Source organism: Amia ocellicauda, chromosome 4 (genome assembly GCF_036373705.1).
Source record: "Amia ocellicauda isolate fAmiCal2 chromosome 4, fAmiCal2.hap1, whole genome shotgun sequence".
In the NCBI taxonomy this organism is placed as follows: Eukaryota; Metazoa; Chordata; class Actinopteri; order Amiiformes; family Amiidae; genus Amia; species Amia ocellicauda.
The window spans coordinates 19,747,306-19,763,632 of NC_089853.1; the positions used below are offsets into that span (position 1 = coordinate 19,747,306).

The 16,327-nt window shown below is 41.2% G+C and overlaps 1 protein-coding gene across 7 annotated transcripts in view; it reads left to right on the top strand.

The window, feature by feature from the left end:
* Window positions 1-16,327, top strand: part of tjp1a (tight junction protein 1a) — a 120,212-nt gene that overhangs the window by 89,256 nt on the left and 14,629 nt on the right. For all 7 annotated transcript variants that reach the window (XM_066701268.1, XM_066701269.1, XM_066701267.1 and 4 more), the window contains 12 exons: window positions 1,186-1,289; window positions 3,504-3,672; window positions 4,316-4,460; window positions 8,910-9,049; window positions 10,045-10,150; window positions 12,059-12,209; window positions 12,903-13,011; window positions 13,446-13,665; window positions 14,270-14,454; window positions 14,895-14,990; window positions 15,659-15,741; window positions 15,898-16,108. In XM_066701268.1, coding sequence (XP_066557365.1) covers window positions 1,186-1,289; window positions 3,504-3,672; window positions 4,316-4,460; window positions 8,910-9,049; window positions 10,045-10,150; window positions 12,059-12,209; window positions 12,903-13,011; window positions 13,446-13,665; window positions 14,270-14,454; window positions 14,895-14,990; window positions 15,659-15,741; window positions 15,898-16,108 — 1,719 coding nt within the window. The remainder of the gene's footprint in view (window positions 1-1,185; window positions 1,290-3,503; window positions 3,673-4,315; window positions 4,461-8,909; window positions 9,050-10,044; window positions 10,151-12,058; window positions 12,210-12,902; window positions 13,012-13,445; window positions 13,666-14,269; window positions 14,455-14,894; window positions 14,991-15,658; window positions 15,742-15,897; window positions 16,109-16,327) is intronic.

The following is a 16,327-nucleotide window of genomic DNA, read 5'->3' on the forward strand; positions in this document are numbered from 1 at the left end:
GTTCCCATTTTGTTTTATGTTTTCCTCTTGGTTGGTTGGTTTTCAATTGCTGAGGAAAAATCTTACATGGGATGGTGGAGGGTGAGTTTAAAAAAAATATATACATTTTTGTTTTCCCCTCTTCTAAAGAAATTGGGTCTAATTGAGCAGTGCTGCTTAGGCCTCACAGTTTGAATAAGCTCCTTTGCAAAATCCCAGCAGTCGAAATGCCTCGCTTTCACATTTTGTGATGAACTCAGAGTATTCTGTCGTGCTTCTGGATACTTGATTTTGTTTAACAGCGCCTCATCAGCAGGTAGACGTGTCTTAGCCCCTCAAATCTTAATAACCAGGGTAGACTTAGCTTGTTGTGACTGTCCATTAAGCTGCTTAGTGTAATGATAGCTCAGGGCTGAGCAGTTGATAGATGCCAGAGTGCCAAGTGCGAGAGGAGTCTTGTCTTGTGCTCCAGTTAAAGAGTAGGTAGAGCAGCAGCAGCGCACTGTATTTAAATTAGTACACTGCTTTACAAGAGCGTCTTGCAAGCGGAAATAAATTCCTCCTGGTGGAATCGAATGCAAACTGTCTGCCAGTTAAGCTGCAACCAGACATTTACGAAGTCTTTCTTAAATTAAATTTATTTATTTTTGATGGAGTAAATATGATCCAAATGGCTTCAGAAGTGTTTCAGCTCTATCTGTCTCGCCTGGGTGGAAGATCCTGTCACAGATATTATTAGGAAATTCTCTGGCGATTGACTTGTAACTACTGTTCATGGAGGGAATTTGGTGCTATGTTGCGTCCGCTGTGCTTCTGCTGTCTGCTCTGAGGTGCATTCATATAATTTTGCAGTCACCCACAGCTGACTGCATTGCATCCACTGGGCATATTTGAAGGGCTGCAGGAGTAGAGACGGCGCAGAAATGTCTACTGTCCCTTCGAGCGATGGTGATCATGTGCGTGTGGGGCTGGCATCCTTGCGCTGCGTCACAGCAGAGAGATCCCATATGGAGATTAGTAACCCAATGAGCAATGGAGGAAAACTAGGTTGTTTATAAGAAATGGCAAAATAAGGGGGGTGGATGGGACAATTTATCACCAGATATTGAAACCGTATGAATCAGGAATGATGGATACTCATGACCATCGGGGCATTCTGTTCACATCTTATCTTTTCTTTTCCTTTCTTTCCCCTCCCCCAAATAGAATATGGGCTGCGCTTAGCAAGCCACATATTTGTGAAAGACATTTCTCCAGAGAGCCTTGCAGCCAGAGATGGCAACATCCAGGAGGGAGATGTTGTACTGAAAGTAAGTGCGTAATCATCCAAAATAACTCTTACTCAGACTGTAATAAATTTACTTATGTTCACAAGGTCCCAGCTTGGCAGCTTCTGCATACGAGAACCCTGCCTCTGAATTACTAAAGCATGTTTTGAGGGAAGAAGTGTGTTCATATTGTGTAAAATTAAATCACTTTTTATAATTTTCAGTTGCAATGAGTATGAGCACATTATTTGAAAGCAAGACTTTCTCGTCAATAATACACTTCAGTCACTTACATTCTTTAGGCTGCTTGTGGATTTATTATTTGAAATCATTCAAGAAGGCCTACAGATACCAATCAATGCATTATTGGCACATGAAAATAACACACAATGTATTATTAAATAAAGCAAAAGAGACAACTGCAACAATACATGTTGAACAGAAAGCATTTTCCTATGCAACATTGAAAATAATACATTTCAAGTAGAAGAGAGAAGTGCAACAAATAGCTGATCATAAGTGCATGTTTTCTATTAATGTTAACTATTAATAATTACATTGTGTTTGAATATCTGTTATTCATTAATTATACATTTGAAAGAATGCAGGTTATAGTTATAAAACGCCAAATGTCTGTCCAGAACAGCTGTACCAATCAATCAGACATTGCATGTTGGCACATGAAAACCCCAAAATGTAAAATTACAAAAAGTAGAAGAGAGAAGTATAACAAAATTGCCTATTATAAGTGCCACAAGGAAGTATTTTATACAACTATTAACAACAATTACATTGTTTTTGAATATCTCAATAATTCATTAACTATAAATGTGTCCAGAATAGCTGGTTCAGATACTGTGGTTAATGCAGCTGCCCTGTGATCAGTAGATGTAGAGTCCAGTGTGCTATAGGGAGGCTGTGACATTTTCACTTGCTGGTTTGAGCTCAGATTGAGTTGATAGTGATTACCCGCAAATAAACATGGATTCAAAATGGAGACTGAAGAGAGCTCATTTTGGAAATGCCGTGTATATGAACATGACTGATTCAGGGGCATCAGTGATACTGGCAATGACAGATCATTCGTGGGTTTGTGCCAGTGTTGTGAACACATTGCGAGTGAAACACCAGGTCCAAATGACACTTTTACTCTACTGATCAATAAGTGATTGCTACTGCACAGAGTACAGTACAGAGTGCAATAGCGCAGCACATTGCACGCAAAATAATGATTCATGTACATTATCAGCGGAGGAGCATTTATTGCGATGCTATATATTCGTGCAGTAAGTGTTACCTGGAGAGGGCTGTCAAAATGCAGTGTGAGGTACGAGCTCATGCAGGGAAAGTGCAGAAATGTGTCCTGTGTGGACTGTATGAGCTGTCAGGTATGCAGGCTAAATGTATAGTAAATAGTTTATTGAAATACAAAGCTACAGTGAATACAAGCACTGTATGTTGAAAACAAAGTTTACACGATGTTGAAAAGGGTTTACTTTAGTGTACAATTATGTTTTGATAAATGCAAAATTTATTTTTGAACTATAAAATATTGCTTTTGAGCATTATTCCAATATTTACGTTTGCACTTTTTTCATTCCCTTATTGTATGCCGTTTTTGAGCTTTTTGCTTAGTGTAGGCTATATAGTTTTTTATGTTTTGACTACAGTGTGTGAGTTTAGATTAAAAAAGTGTAATGTTATTTATAGCAATAATGTTTTGTGGTCATATTTCAATTTAAATACTCTTTGTGCTATGTAAATGTTGGATTTGATATTCATGAATAAAACTTTTTTTATACGATGGTTTGCCTGTTAAAGAGCTATCGGTTACAAAGACCGGCTTTGGCGCTTGTAGGTAGTTCTAAATGTTGGCCCTTCTAGTGTTAATTAATGTATCATATCATAGAAACCACTTATTTGCTTATTACACATAGTTGATGATAATGATAATCTCGGGCCAGATGAATTTTAAAAAAGCAGTGCAGGTTTGAAAAAATCATCCTTTAAGGCAGCACGAAATGGATTAAAATATTTATTAAATAATTGCCAAGGAAAGATTTAAGAAGTTGGCACATTATTCTGCGCATCTCACACAACTGTTCACAGGAACAATTTGAGCTGCTTTGAAAAAAAAAAAAAAAGATTTATTAAAAGAAGCATAAGCTGAGTTGAACGGTACATTTAATACTCCTTTATTTTGGCTACTGATGGAAAGTGACTGTGAATTAAGCTTTTCCTCCTTTTCCTATTCAGATCAATGGCACAGTGACGGAAAACCTGTCCTTGGTAGATGCTAAGAAACTAATAGAGCGGTCAAAGGGCAAGCTAAAGATGGTTGTCCAGAGGGATGAGAGAGCCACTCTGCTGAATATCCCTGACCTGGATGACAGCATTCCTTCAGCCAATGCCTCTGATAGAGACGGTGAGTGGAGATGTGTGGCAGTCTCTCGGGAAGCAAGGCCCTCATCCGGTGATTTCAGATGCTGTCTGCGCACAGTAACTCTCCTCACTCAGTGTTTGCCAGCTCCTCTTGTACATTTCTGGGCACTGGACATGATGTAACTGCATAGAATATAATTATGAAAGGTAATAAGACAGTGGAGGATTTCGATGTCAGACTTGATCAAACTGACTACTCTAAAGAAGTGTCTTTGTGGTACAAATCCCATTAAAAACAAATAGTGATAATAAAATCCTCCCAGGTCTTTGATCAACCCCATTTCATTTTGCAATGTACTGGCTTGCTTTGCACCGTGGCATGAATCTTCGTCTCAATCTCATTCTTCGATTAGCCCATCTAACATTTTAGAGTTTTTACTTTTTCTCTTTTGCACTTAGCGGCAGGCATGTGATGGAGTAGAAAGCTCTCCCCTAGCCCAGCTTCTCCGTGTTGGCTCTGAGCCTAAAATGAGAAGGGTTGGTGGAGGTGAATGTTCAGTGACCAGCAGAGGAAAAGCTTGCACATCTCCAAACCCATGTCGTTACTTGTGATCGGAGCTTTCAAACGTCGCGTGCGCACTGGAAACAAATGCCATATTAAACCATATTTTTATTTATTTTAACAGACATTTCAGAAATTCATTCACTGGCATCAGACCATTCCAACCGATCCCATGACCGAAACCGCAGCAGCCGCTCCCGATCTCCTGACAGGAGGTCAGAGCCGTCTGACCATTCCAGACATTCTCCACAGCAAATCCACAATGGCAGGTAAGAGCGCATGCTTTGTGCAGTAGCCTGGGTATTGCATCTGTAGGAGGCTGAGCCCTGGACAGTTATTGTAAGGGCCAGGGTTGGGGGGCATAGGGATTCCTGCACAGTGGCCACACTGGGACTCTCTGGTGTGGGTTAATTGTGCTGTTCACAGCCTCCTAAGTCTTCCTTTCCCCACAGGGCGCAGGCACTGTGAGGATAAAGGACGTCCATGATTTCTGGCAGTGGAGTCTTTAAAAATAAATAAACACATCACCGTTGATGGTAATGCGATTAAGTCCAGGCTACATTACAGGGTAAAGATTTTATCGAGATGCGCTGAAGCTTGTTAGATGGGGTCACAGATTAGAAATGTGCCAACGATAACCTGAGCACATACTCTGCAAATCTCTTAATGTGTGTCATCACTGCATTGTCATGTTTTGTGTTTTTGTTTTTGTGTTCCCCTGACATCAGTTGGAAGATAAAGTAAGTCACAGCTATGTTATGGTAGAATAGGGTAGTTTTTATTTAGTACATTTCGGGTGGTAACACTAGGTGTGTGTGTGTGGATGTAGATAGACATAAATGCACATAAACTGCTGGTTTGTCATAATTTATAGGTGATGTCAGATGTGTATCGATCCTTGAAGATGCATTAATATGATTACCAGCCTGAGGACAAGTCCATGGGCCACAAATCTCACAGCGGCTTCATAATGAAAATAAATGTGCGTTGAATTTGAAGATTAATCTTGGTGTCGTTAGTGGCTCTTAACCCTGAATGATTGACTCTCAATAAACACTGATTGGAGGTCAGGAGTCATGCTTCTCGGCCCTGATTGTTGATACCCTGCTCCATGTGTACCAGCTTTGTACAGCGGGAACTAAACCTAGCCTTTTTTCTGTGCCTTTTCTCCTCAATTAGTAAAAGACACTTGAAGTTTGAAACATTTAAATGAACAGTCATTCTATCAGACAAATCCAAAAAAACAACCTCAAAAACCTACAGCAAGAGAATCATTGTTCACAGCGTATCTGTGCCTGGTGCAATATTTTGGCCATGAATTACCTGAAAGGATAAAAGGATCAGAAGTGAAATATACAGCTGTAAAAATGTTCCAGACACCTGATTTCTAATACTGCCGACATAGTTTTAGCTCTAGGTCACTGTATGAGAGTCCTTTTCAGTTTTACAGCCAAAGTAATATAATCATGGCTTTTGTTGTTCCTGGGTTGGATGCCTTGAAGGTACTACTAAGCATTCCAGAAAGAGGTGCCAGATGTTCTGTAGCGCACGTTAGAATAATACAAGGGATTCTGGAATGATTGCATAAAAAAATATATATCATTTCTGAGTGCTGATCATGACTGATGTTTTTGGCTTATTTCATTTTTTCATATTCAATTTGTCTGCCATCAGGCTGTGAAGAAAGACGCTCCTTTCACATTGGTTTTCTGACCTTGATTAAATTTATTACCGTTTTGATCTACTGTCAAGTGTGAAATAACTGCTCTTGGTTTGATGAAGGACTGCAGGATTACAGTCATATGTCTGTAAAGTGTGATGTCTTGGTATTATTTTGGTTTTGTTTCTTCAGATTTTAAAACCCTCAAACTTTAAGGGTGGAAGATTTTCAAAATTAAAAACTGGTCAACAAATATTTGCAAAATGTGTGATAACTAGATATGAAGTTAGGATGGAATATTCTTAGATGTGTCAGAAGACAATTGCAATGGATCAAGTGGATTGTTTTAGAAGGTACATTTCCAGTATTGTGTAGTACATGGATTTGAATTGTTATGGTTTAAGGGAACTCATTTGTTGCTAGAGATCTCATTGAGCCTCAGTTATGAAGTGAAGCTCCAGACTGTAATGGTCAGGCAGAGTGAATCTAACCTATATTTGTTACAGTAAATGCGTTCCTCCTAAGTTCCTGCGAATCCTGGTGATTTTTTAGGATTTGATGGCTGCAAAACAAATGAACAATAAGTAAATGTTAGAAAATGATATACGGAAACCTCTGAAAGCATGGTTTGCGTTGGCACCTAGATGTGCAGTTTACAGATTCATATAATGAGTCGCACTTTCCTACTGCTCAAGACTGGCAAGTTGCACCAAAGGGCTGTGTTCCAGAGGCAGCTGGTCTTTAGGAATTAGACTGGTTTCCTGCTTTTGTTGGTTGCTAAAGGAGTTTCCTTAGATAGCGGATTTCCCAGGGGAATTGTTTGGTCTAGATGTTCTGTTGAAGCACTGTAAATTTAAATTATAAAAAGGAACAGCAAATTTAGTTTTAACTGTAACTGCAGTTCTCTCAATTCTGCCGTGTATAATTTATTAATCAATTGAAACATTTGAAAATTGAAGATTTGCATTGTGTGGTTCACCTTTTATTTATTTTTTGTCATATTTTGTTTGGTTTTGTTGTTTTTCTTGCAGTATATCACTTATCCTCAAGGTTTGCCTAAGGGTTTTGTGTTGAAATTCAAGAAGTTACGACACTGTGCCACGTCTTTGAATATATGAATAAATAAATTGAACAACTGAGACGGAAATTAGAAGAGCCAAATATTCTGTACCAGTTCCCTATTGCGAGGATTGTAGCTCCACCTGTTCCTGAACCAGTTTGCTTCCAGTTATCATACAGGTTCCCCAAAGCAGCCAGTACTGAGTTCATGCCTTACACTGCTAGACGAGCTAGTACTGTGTGCTGATTGTAGTACTGCAATGTGGCCTGGTGTAAGTTTTTACAATATAAGCAAGCTGTGAGACTGAGAGGTGAAAACTGAGAATGTGGCCTCAGTTTTCCCTTCTGGTTTGATCTGTGCCATTTATGATGGACAAGCCAAATTAATTGGTTGGTAAAAAATGGCTTTTGTGAATTTACCAATGTGGTTAATGTACACAAAGTGGGGAAATGGTGTCTTTGCAACGTTGTGGATTTTGGACTAAAGTTAGAAAAGCTATGTTGGCTGACTTAGGTGTCACTAATGTAAATGTACTGTAAACATGAGAAATAGAAAATAATCATAGGCCAAAAAGAGGAGTGAATTGAAATTTCCCAGTCTGCAACTAATTTCAACTGCCAACAGTAGAAATGCAGCCTAACCTTATTAGAAGTCAAAGATGACTGTAAAGGTTAAACTGTAACCCTGACCGTCTCGACATTGGCTTGTTTTCTGAAGGTGTGTGTCCGTGTAAAATTGTTTCTGGCTTGCAGTATCAGAGAGCCCCGTTCAGGTTCATTTCCAAACTGCATCTCTTGGTGTGCTAACAAAGGATCGAGTCAGGATTTAAGATGGCAGTACAGGCTGTACCTCTGCATTCCTGCTGAAAAGCTCCTGCAGGCCAGTTCGTATTGACAGCGTGCCAGCAAGCACTCATGTGATTGGTGAGGAATTTGCATTGTTGTCCAAATGTGTAGCAGTGCTAGGAGAGTTCACCATGCCACCTGCAAGAGTACAGCGCAGATGTTCGGCTTGGGTTCGGTTTTCTCCCCCCCCCCCCTTCCTCTCTCCTTCTTCCTTTCGTTGTTGTCGAAACAAAGTAAAGTAGTTAAACATTGAAGAGGTTTTTAGTTCTTTTAGTTTTTTGTTGTCAAAGGGCTCTGGGTATGACGTGCACAGTGATGCATAATTTTCCTTGCAGGCGAACTGTAAAAGAGAGGGAGTGAATTGTGTCAACACTAAGCACTGGGTAACTCCCTTGCGAGGTTCTTGACCAGCAGCTGGAAGAGAGCTGCTAAACTTTGCAGGCAGTTCAATAAGCTTTTTACTGTTGCTCTTTTTCATTGTCATGATTTTTTTTTTTTTTTTTTTTTGGTGTTTCCCGCAGTTAAGGCTAGCAATGAGGGAACGAGATTTATCTTGATCACAATTCATGAGCAGAACGGTCTAATTATAGGGTTAAACTGGCAAGGAAACAAAGCAGTGACATTTAAAACTGTTCCCATTGAATCTCAAGTCTGGATCTGGCTCGATAACCATATTTTTAATTGTATATTTGTGGTCCTTCCACCCTTATTTCTCCTGTTCAGCCTTATCTTTCACCATACCATTTCCTGGAACACTTCTTCATATTTATTAAATGAAAGCACAAATAGCCCTTGAGAAGGGCAGCATTTCCAGTAAATTCCACTCGAAACCTCGTTTTTGGGGGAGTATGCAGAGCAGTACCTGCTGTTCTGGGTTCAATTCAGTGGGGGTCTGTTTTTATGTCCAATATTAACCTGGATTTATTCTAACCTTCAGTAATGCACAAAAAATGTTAATTACCTTGTTGTTCACTTTTGTTTTTATTTTGTAAAGAAACAATCTTACTTTACTTAATCTTCCCTAACATTATCCACTGGAATAAAGCTCAGCCCCTTTCAGTAGAATACATAATGGTCTGTAATGCTGTTCAATACAAAAAGAAAAATTTAAACCGAACAGGAGAAAAAAAGAATAAAATGTGTTTGTTTCCAGCCACAGAAGTCGTGACGAAGAGAGGATTTCAAAACCAGGGGCGATATCAACTCCTATTAAAATAGCAGAAGAAGCTGTAATCTCCAAGCCCGTGGAGCAGCCTGTGGTCAAAGAGGAGAAACAGATCCCTCCACTGCCAGGTCAGGGCCGCAGATGCATCACGCCTTGCTCGGGGGCTGTTGAGTATTAAGATAAACACATCTAGACCCCTGCGTTTTCCCAAATGCTCCCCATCCCTCCCTCCCCCGTCTGGAAAGCCTAATTCGCCTAATTCCAGTGCCTGCTTTCCCTTCTCCACTGAAGAGGAATGCATACCTCCCACCCGGTCTGGCCTTCTCTCACCAGTGCCGAGCACTGAGCTCTGCCTCATCCACTGAGCCCATCCCCGGCTCTCACCCGCAGCTCGCTCTGTAATAAGCTGCTCTCTCTCTCCTGGAGTGTTCTTCTAAAAGGGAATTTAATCCGGGAAATATTATCCTGTGACTCATGTTTGCTGGGTCTCCCGAAAGTATGATTTCATTTTATTTAAAATATTAAAAAAAGAAACCATGCATTCTATGAAGTTAAGTTTTGTTAAAATTAGTAAAGCTTGTCTTTTGGAATCATTACATACATACATTTCCTTCTGTTGAAGATTTTTCACTGCACACATAATCAGTATCCACATTATGCCACTTTTTATTTTTATTTTTTATTATTTTTACTTTTGTTTTGTTACATTTTTCCATGAAGCACATCTTCAGCTGTTAATCAAACACCTCTGCTGGGAATTTCACAAGACTGCTTTCAAAGAAACCCTTCTCATCAGGCGTTTCTTCAATAGTCAGACACAATGTTTACTACCTGCCCTGTCCACTGAAAGCATACCACAAGTAAACCACTTAAAAGCATTTGGCTAACTTTGTCCAGTTTTAGCCCGTTGTCTACAATACACTTTGAAAATGAAGAAAGCACAAGATTTTTAAATTTTACTTACAAGTAGATCCCTGCAACACTTGCTAGTGCTGAGACAGCTGTCTAAAGTAACACCAATAAAAGTGCTTGACTCGGTGGATGATCGCTGGTAGCAGGCGTCACAGCCGGTGTGTGCCCTGGCGCCGCTCTCTGACCGCTACTCTCCTCGCTGTGTCTGCAGAACCCAAGCCAGTGTACGCTCAGCCTGGCCAGCCTGACGTGGACCTCCCCGTCAGCCCCTCCGACGCCCCCATTCCCAGCGTGGCGCACGACGACGGCATGCTGCGGTATGTCCTGGGCTCTTATTTTACTTTCCTCCTTGCTTTTGTTTTTATTTTTCTTTGGTTTAATTTCTAGTAGAGTTTTAAACTCGGTTTTTCAATGATGTCCTGGGGCCAGTTGCATAAACATAGACTAAGTCTTTGTCTTGGTATGATAATAAGTCCTACTAACGATAGACACTCAGTTAAGACCGTTGCATAAAACAGTCTTTCCTTAGACTGGTCTTACTTAGTCAATCATGCACTGCATTCTGGGAATTTTAGGACACCTGAAGGAAAAACATGGTGGACGTTTCTCTAAAACAGCGATAACCAGAGTTAACTGAAAAACTGCTAGTTATTGAAATAATGTAGAGAAATGTATCAATTGGGTGCCATTTTCGTAAACTTTCACACGCATTCAAACACAAGGTGTGGGATAAAACGAAGAAAAAAGTTAACATCAAGCTGTTGTGTGCACGCTGTGAGGTCTGTAAAAGACAGGAGAAACTGCATACTAAATGCAAAGCAGCGCAGAGTTTATTATTATGTATTCCTTTGTTATGTGCCGTTATCCAGGGGCCGGTTGCATAAAACTATAGTAGACTGGTCTAAACCATTAGACTGGTCTTAATTTGACAGTTATACTAGTCTATGCAAGTTAGTCAGTTGCATAAAAATTAAGACCGACTAAGACTTAGCCTGAAAAGTTAGCCTCCTCACACCCAGGCGAACTTGGAACTTAAGTCTATCTTTCCATTGAAAGTGCTGCCCGAGTCTATTGCGACACTGACACTGACCGGTCCCGCCAGTTCTCACACCCTCTGTCCCGCCCACTGCAGTCCCCACAAACAAGACCCCTCCCAATACACTTCAATAACCACCTGTATGTTTTACCTGCACTTCTGTAATTTCGAAACTTTAATTTGTATTTTGACCGATTTAGTAATTGTGTGCTGTATTTAGCACTTTTGTTTTGCTATTTGTTATCCTAATTCGCCCTGTATAAGGGCGCATGGCAAAGGAATACATATTATAATAATAATAAATAATAAAAGCGCTGATTTGTGTTTAGTACGCTGATGTTTCCTCTTAAATTAGCAAATTTATTTAATCGTTTCTCCCGTCTTTTACAGACCTCACAGAGCACACACAACGGTTTGACGATGTTAACTTTTTCTTTATTTTATCCCACACCTTGTGTTTCAATGCGTTAGTGAAAGTTTCTGAAAATGGCACCCAATTGATACATTTCTCTACATTATATTTCAATAACTAGCATAGATTATCAGTTAACTGGGATCATAGCTGTTTTAGAGGATCGTCCGCCATGTTTTTTTTTTTCTTCAGGTGTCTTAAAATGCAATGCGTGATTGACTAAGTAAGACCAGTCTCAGACCAGTCTAAGGAGAGACTGTTTTATGCAACGGTCTTAACGGAGTGTCTATCGTTAGTAGGACTTATCATATTAAGACAAAGACTTTGTTTATGCAACCGGCCCCAGCAGGGCGACTTAGGATAGCATATAGCAAAACGAAAGTGCTAAATACGGCACAACATTACTAATCAGACAGACATAATAAAAATAAAGGTTTAGAAATTACAGAAGTTGTGGTTGGAAAGGCGGGGGTTATTAATTAATGTATTAGCGTTTGTTATAATTTTTTTTTTTGATGTTCTATTCACATACTGCTACTGAATGGCCTTCGGTTGGATTTAAACAAAATTACCACCTTTTTTGGGGGTGAGTTTTTGTTTTGTTTTGTTTTTTTAATCCTTTTTAAACCTGAAAACATTTACACGCCAAGGCAATTGGGCTTCTGCGCAACTCATCTCATGTCAGAAGTGTGGTCCTGTGAAGGCCGCCTCTGTGACGCTGCTGTGAGATCTGCTGCTCTGTTGCCGGCGTTGCTGACCAAGTCTTTGTGTTTGCAGGCCCAGTATGAAGCTGGTGAAGTTTAAGAAGGGGGAGAGTGTGGGTCTGCGCCTGGCCGGAGGGAATGACGTGGGGATCTTTGTTGCTGGCGTTCTGGAAGATAGCCCAGCGGCCAAAGAGGGCCTGGAAGAGGGGGACCAGATTCTCAGGGTGAGGGGCAGCGTGGGTTTGAGGCAGGAGAACCACTTTCGCTACACACAGCTTTTACAATAACTTAGGCATCGTGCTGGGGCTTGCCAGGGGCTTAGAGCCGGTTTAATTCCCTCCACTTGGGATGATATTCTGAAGGTGATCCTCAAGGGTTCGGATAGTTGGGCTGATCCCTGAAGTAAATAAATATGCGACGGTATATTTGACAAGGTTAGTTTTGCTCTGATCATGCCTGTTGTTTCAAATGGGATAGCTTGGGAAATAGACTTCTCCTGTCGTTATGCCTTACCATATGTACATGTTGTAGATGTTCCTCTAATTATTTTTACTTCAGCAGAAGGTAGTCAGGATTTGCTGAAGCCTGTATAGTTCAGGTTTTTGTTTGTTTTTCTTCCTTCAGTTTATTTATTTTACAGAACGCATCTCAAAAGGATATTATTTTAAAATGTGAATTGTTCTTGCAGCAGCATAAAAGTGGTCACCGTTTCACGTTCCATTCGAGATAAAGATCGGTAACCTCAAATCAAAGAAATAATGTCCAGTCTTTTGTTTCACTGAAGACATCTTTTTATATCCTTGGAATTGTTGCAAAAATAAACATTTCATAGTGCTTTGCAGGGAGGAGGTTATGGAGAAACAATGAGTCCCACAGTGGAGTCTAATGTGGTGCCAACTCTTCTTTGTTTTCTTTAGGTAAACAATGTTGACTTTGCAAATATAATCCGTGAAGAGGCGGTTTTGTTCCTTCTTGATCTTCCCAAAGGTGAAGAGGTCACCATTTTGGCTCAGAAGAAGAAGGATGGTGAGTAAGACTGGATGGATTTTGTGATTTTATTATTATTTTAGATTTTTCCTTTCATCGTAGGATGTGTGAGGTTTCAGATCTTGACATCCAAGTGTTCTGTTAATTTGGAACAGTGCTGGTGTGTTTCTGGGGAATGCCAGCACCGGACTTTATGAATTCCAGTTGTCTTCAAAGTCCATTTATCTCGTTTGGTCACGTGATGTGGCCTCTTCAGTGGATTTATGGTGCTAATCTGTGCTGTGGGATCTGAGAGGGAGAGGAGAAAGAATTAGAGACAAACCAATACCCATTCATCTTAGAATATGGATATGAGGCCTGGTGGTGTGTTTTGTTTCACAGCTACTCTGAAGATCCACTAGTTCAGGATGCCCCTGGGTCCAATTTACCCTCTTTTAATTGTGGCTTCTCTTTCATTGCCTTTTGATTCACAGTTTACAGACGGATAGTAGAGTCTGATGTTGGCGATTCATTCTACATCCGGACGCACTTTGAATACGAGAAGGAGTCGCCGTACGGCCTCAGCTTCAACAAGGGAGAGGTGTTCCGTGTGGTGGACACTCTGTACAATGGCAAGCTGGGTTCCTGGCTGGCCATACGCATTGGCAAGAACCATCAGGAAGTGGAGAGGGGCATCATTCCTAACAAGAACAGGTGCTTACCCTCACAGTGTGTTGTCTTGCATGCCGACCCACATATGTAAATTAAGCTTTGTTTTGTGTTGGGTTTGTCTGTGCATGCAGAGAAACTAGTGTGCGGTTTTGTCTTCTCCTTGGTGCCGAAGTTACATGGCACTCGGTATGCCGCCCGCCTGCATCGGTCTGGTGTGCTGTCAGGGAATTGTATTAATTTGACAGACGTCTCTTGGCGTGATGCTTAAATAACCTGCAGGGGCAAAGTAGTCTTCTGTGTTTTCTGTACACACTTGTCTTGAGAGATCACTTCAGCGCTCTTCCGGCTTCCGACCACAATAGGGAGAGAGCTTCCTTCGTGGTTGTGTGTGAAGTGCCGAGGTGCATACGGGTCCCCCAAAACGCCAGGAACACCCATGGCACTCTTCAGGGTTGCATGCTTGATCAGGCCAACCATGAAATACCCTTCTCTTAAATTTGCCTGCGGGGTCCGTTATTTTGGAAAATAACGATTTTGGCAAAAATTTATTGATTTTTGTTTTGTTTTGTTTTTGTTTGTTTTTATAATCGGCATTGGTCCTCACCGATGCCTGTATCTTAATCGTGCTCTCATGGTGTTTCTGAAGAGCGGAGCAGCTGTCCAGCGTTCAGTACACTCTCCCCAAGACGGCTGGAGGGGACCGGGCGGATTTCTGGCGGTTCCGGGGGCTCCGCAGTTCCAAGAGGAACCTCAGGAAGAGTCGCGAGGATCTGTCCGCCCAGCCCGTCCAGACCAAGTTCCCGGCATATGAGCGAGTGGTGCTGAGAGAGGGTAAGTGGTCATGCGGCATTTAAAGAACACAGCATTGAGAATTACACGACCGAAGTTCAGAAATACTGCATCTTCTCCCTTAGCTGGCACATTGACATTGGCGTGTGTTACTTTGTGCAAGACACCTAGGGCTTAAACTCCGAGGTGCAAAAGAGGGAGACTCGAGGGGCATTGTCACCTGCGTTTACCTCAGCTGCCCACATAACTATCTAGCCATTTGTGCATGTGTATAGTTGTGTATCAGTTGCAATTGCAATCTTTTAAAAGCAAAAACATAACTGTGAATGAAAAGAGCTTGGAATTCATGTGATCAAATGAAATCAAATGGACAAAATCAAATTTCTTCCCTTTTGTTGATTTGATGTGATACTGTCATTACACTGTTCTTTGTGCGAATTTTTTTTTAAACATTAATACTATTTTGTTTTCTGTCTTTTCAGCTGGGTTCCTTCGGCCCGTGGTCATCTTTGGGCCCATTGCTGATGTGGCTCGTGAGAAGCTGGCTAGAGAGGAGCCAGACTTATTTGAGTTGGCAAGTGAGTATGCCCATTTTCAGTTTGCAACCTGCAGCTCCTTTAACAGGTTAGCTTGAGTTGTGAAAATGTATATGGAAGACGTACACGTTTAAAAAATCATTTATATCCTTACAGCTTTTTGCTTAACTTTCCCCTCCCCTTTCTCATCCCTGTGAATAACCTGTACTGTAGAAGGTTAATTTATCCTCCCAATGAAAGATACTTGCTTGGTTGTGGAGTGCATTGGGGGTTAAAACAAAAAAGTTGCACAGGGGCCCGCTGTATATAGTGTTTCCCAGTTGCTCTGTGAGCTCGGTTGTCAAACGTGATGTTTTTATAACTGAGAACTAAAAATTGTTCTTTTTGCAGTTCCTTCAATATGCCTTTTAACAGCAGGGCAGTGGGGTGTCACATGCAGCCTTTGATGATAGTGTTTGTTTGATTGTCTCCCCCAGGATAATCACATTCATTTTGACTTTTTGGGTAAAAATATAGTGTAGACTTCTCATTGTTTTGTCCTCCCCTACTGAAATATCTTTGCTCTATAACTTCTCGCTAGATTCTAACTGAACTAAAACAACTTGGTCAAGAACTAGGAACATTTAACAGCATTTTGTGAAGTGTTTTTTAATTTATTTTTTACGGATTATCAGTCTAATTTTAACTGGTCTTGCTCCGCTCTGTGGCAGAGAGCGAGCCGAGGGATGCAGGAAGTGACCAAAGGAGTTCCGGGATCATCCGTCTTCACACCATCAAGCAAATCATCGACCGGGTGAGTGAGTGAATGCTCCTGGAACTACACCGCACAGGCAGCACTTTTGTGTTAAATTTGATGTATCTTTTGAATATTTGTAAAGACGTGCATAGGTAATTTAGCAGGTTTGCTATTTAGCAAGTTCCTATTAATGACTGGTCGTGGTTTCTTTAGGACAAGCATGCAGTGTTGGACATCACCCCGAATGCCGTGGACAGGCTGAACTACGCCCAGTGGTATCCCATCGTGGTGTTCCTGAACCCAGACAGCAAGCAGGGGGTCAAGAACATGAGGACACGGCTGTGTCCGGAATCTAGGAAGAGCGCCAGGAAACTGTACGAGCGCGCCCTGAAGCTGCGAAAAAACAACCACCATCTTTTCACCAGTAAGTGCACAGAGGCCTTTCTGTACCGTTGGCGCGAGGGGTACTGCTTTCTGCCCGCTAGTGCGCTGTGTGATCGCATTGTTTCTCAACACTTTACTGTGACGTGCCTCTCCGCGATGGCCGAGCTACTCGTTATGCATTCCATTCACACTGAGCTCTGTGCAAAATATGGCATGTTCCTAATTATTGGGGTCTGCCAAGGAAACTAAACTCTTTTTC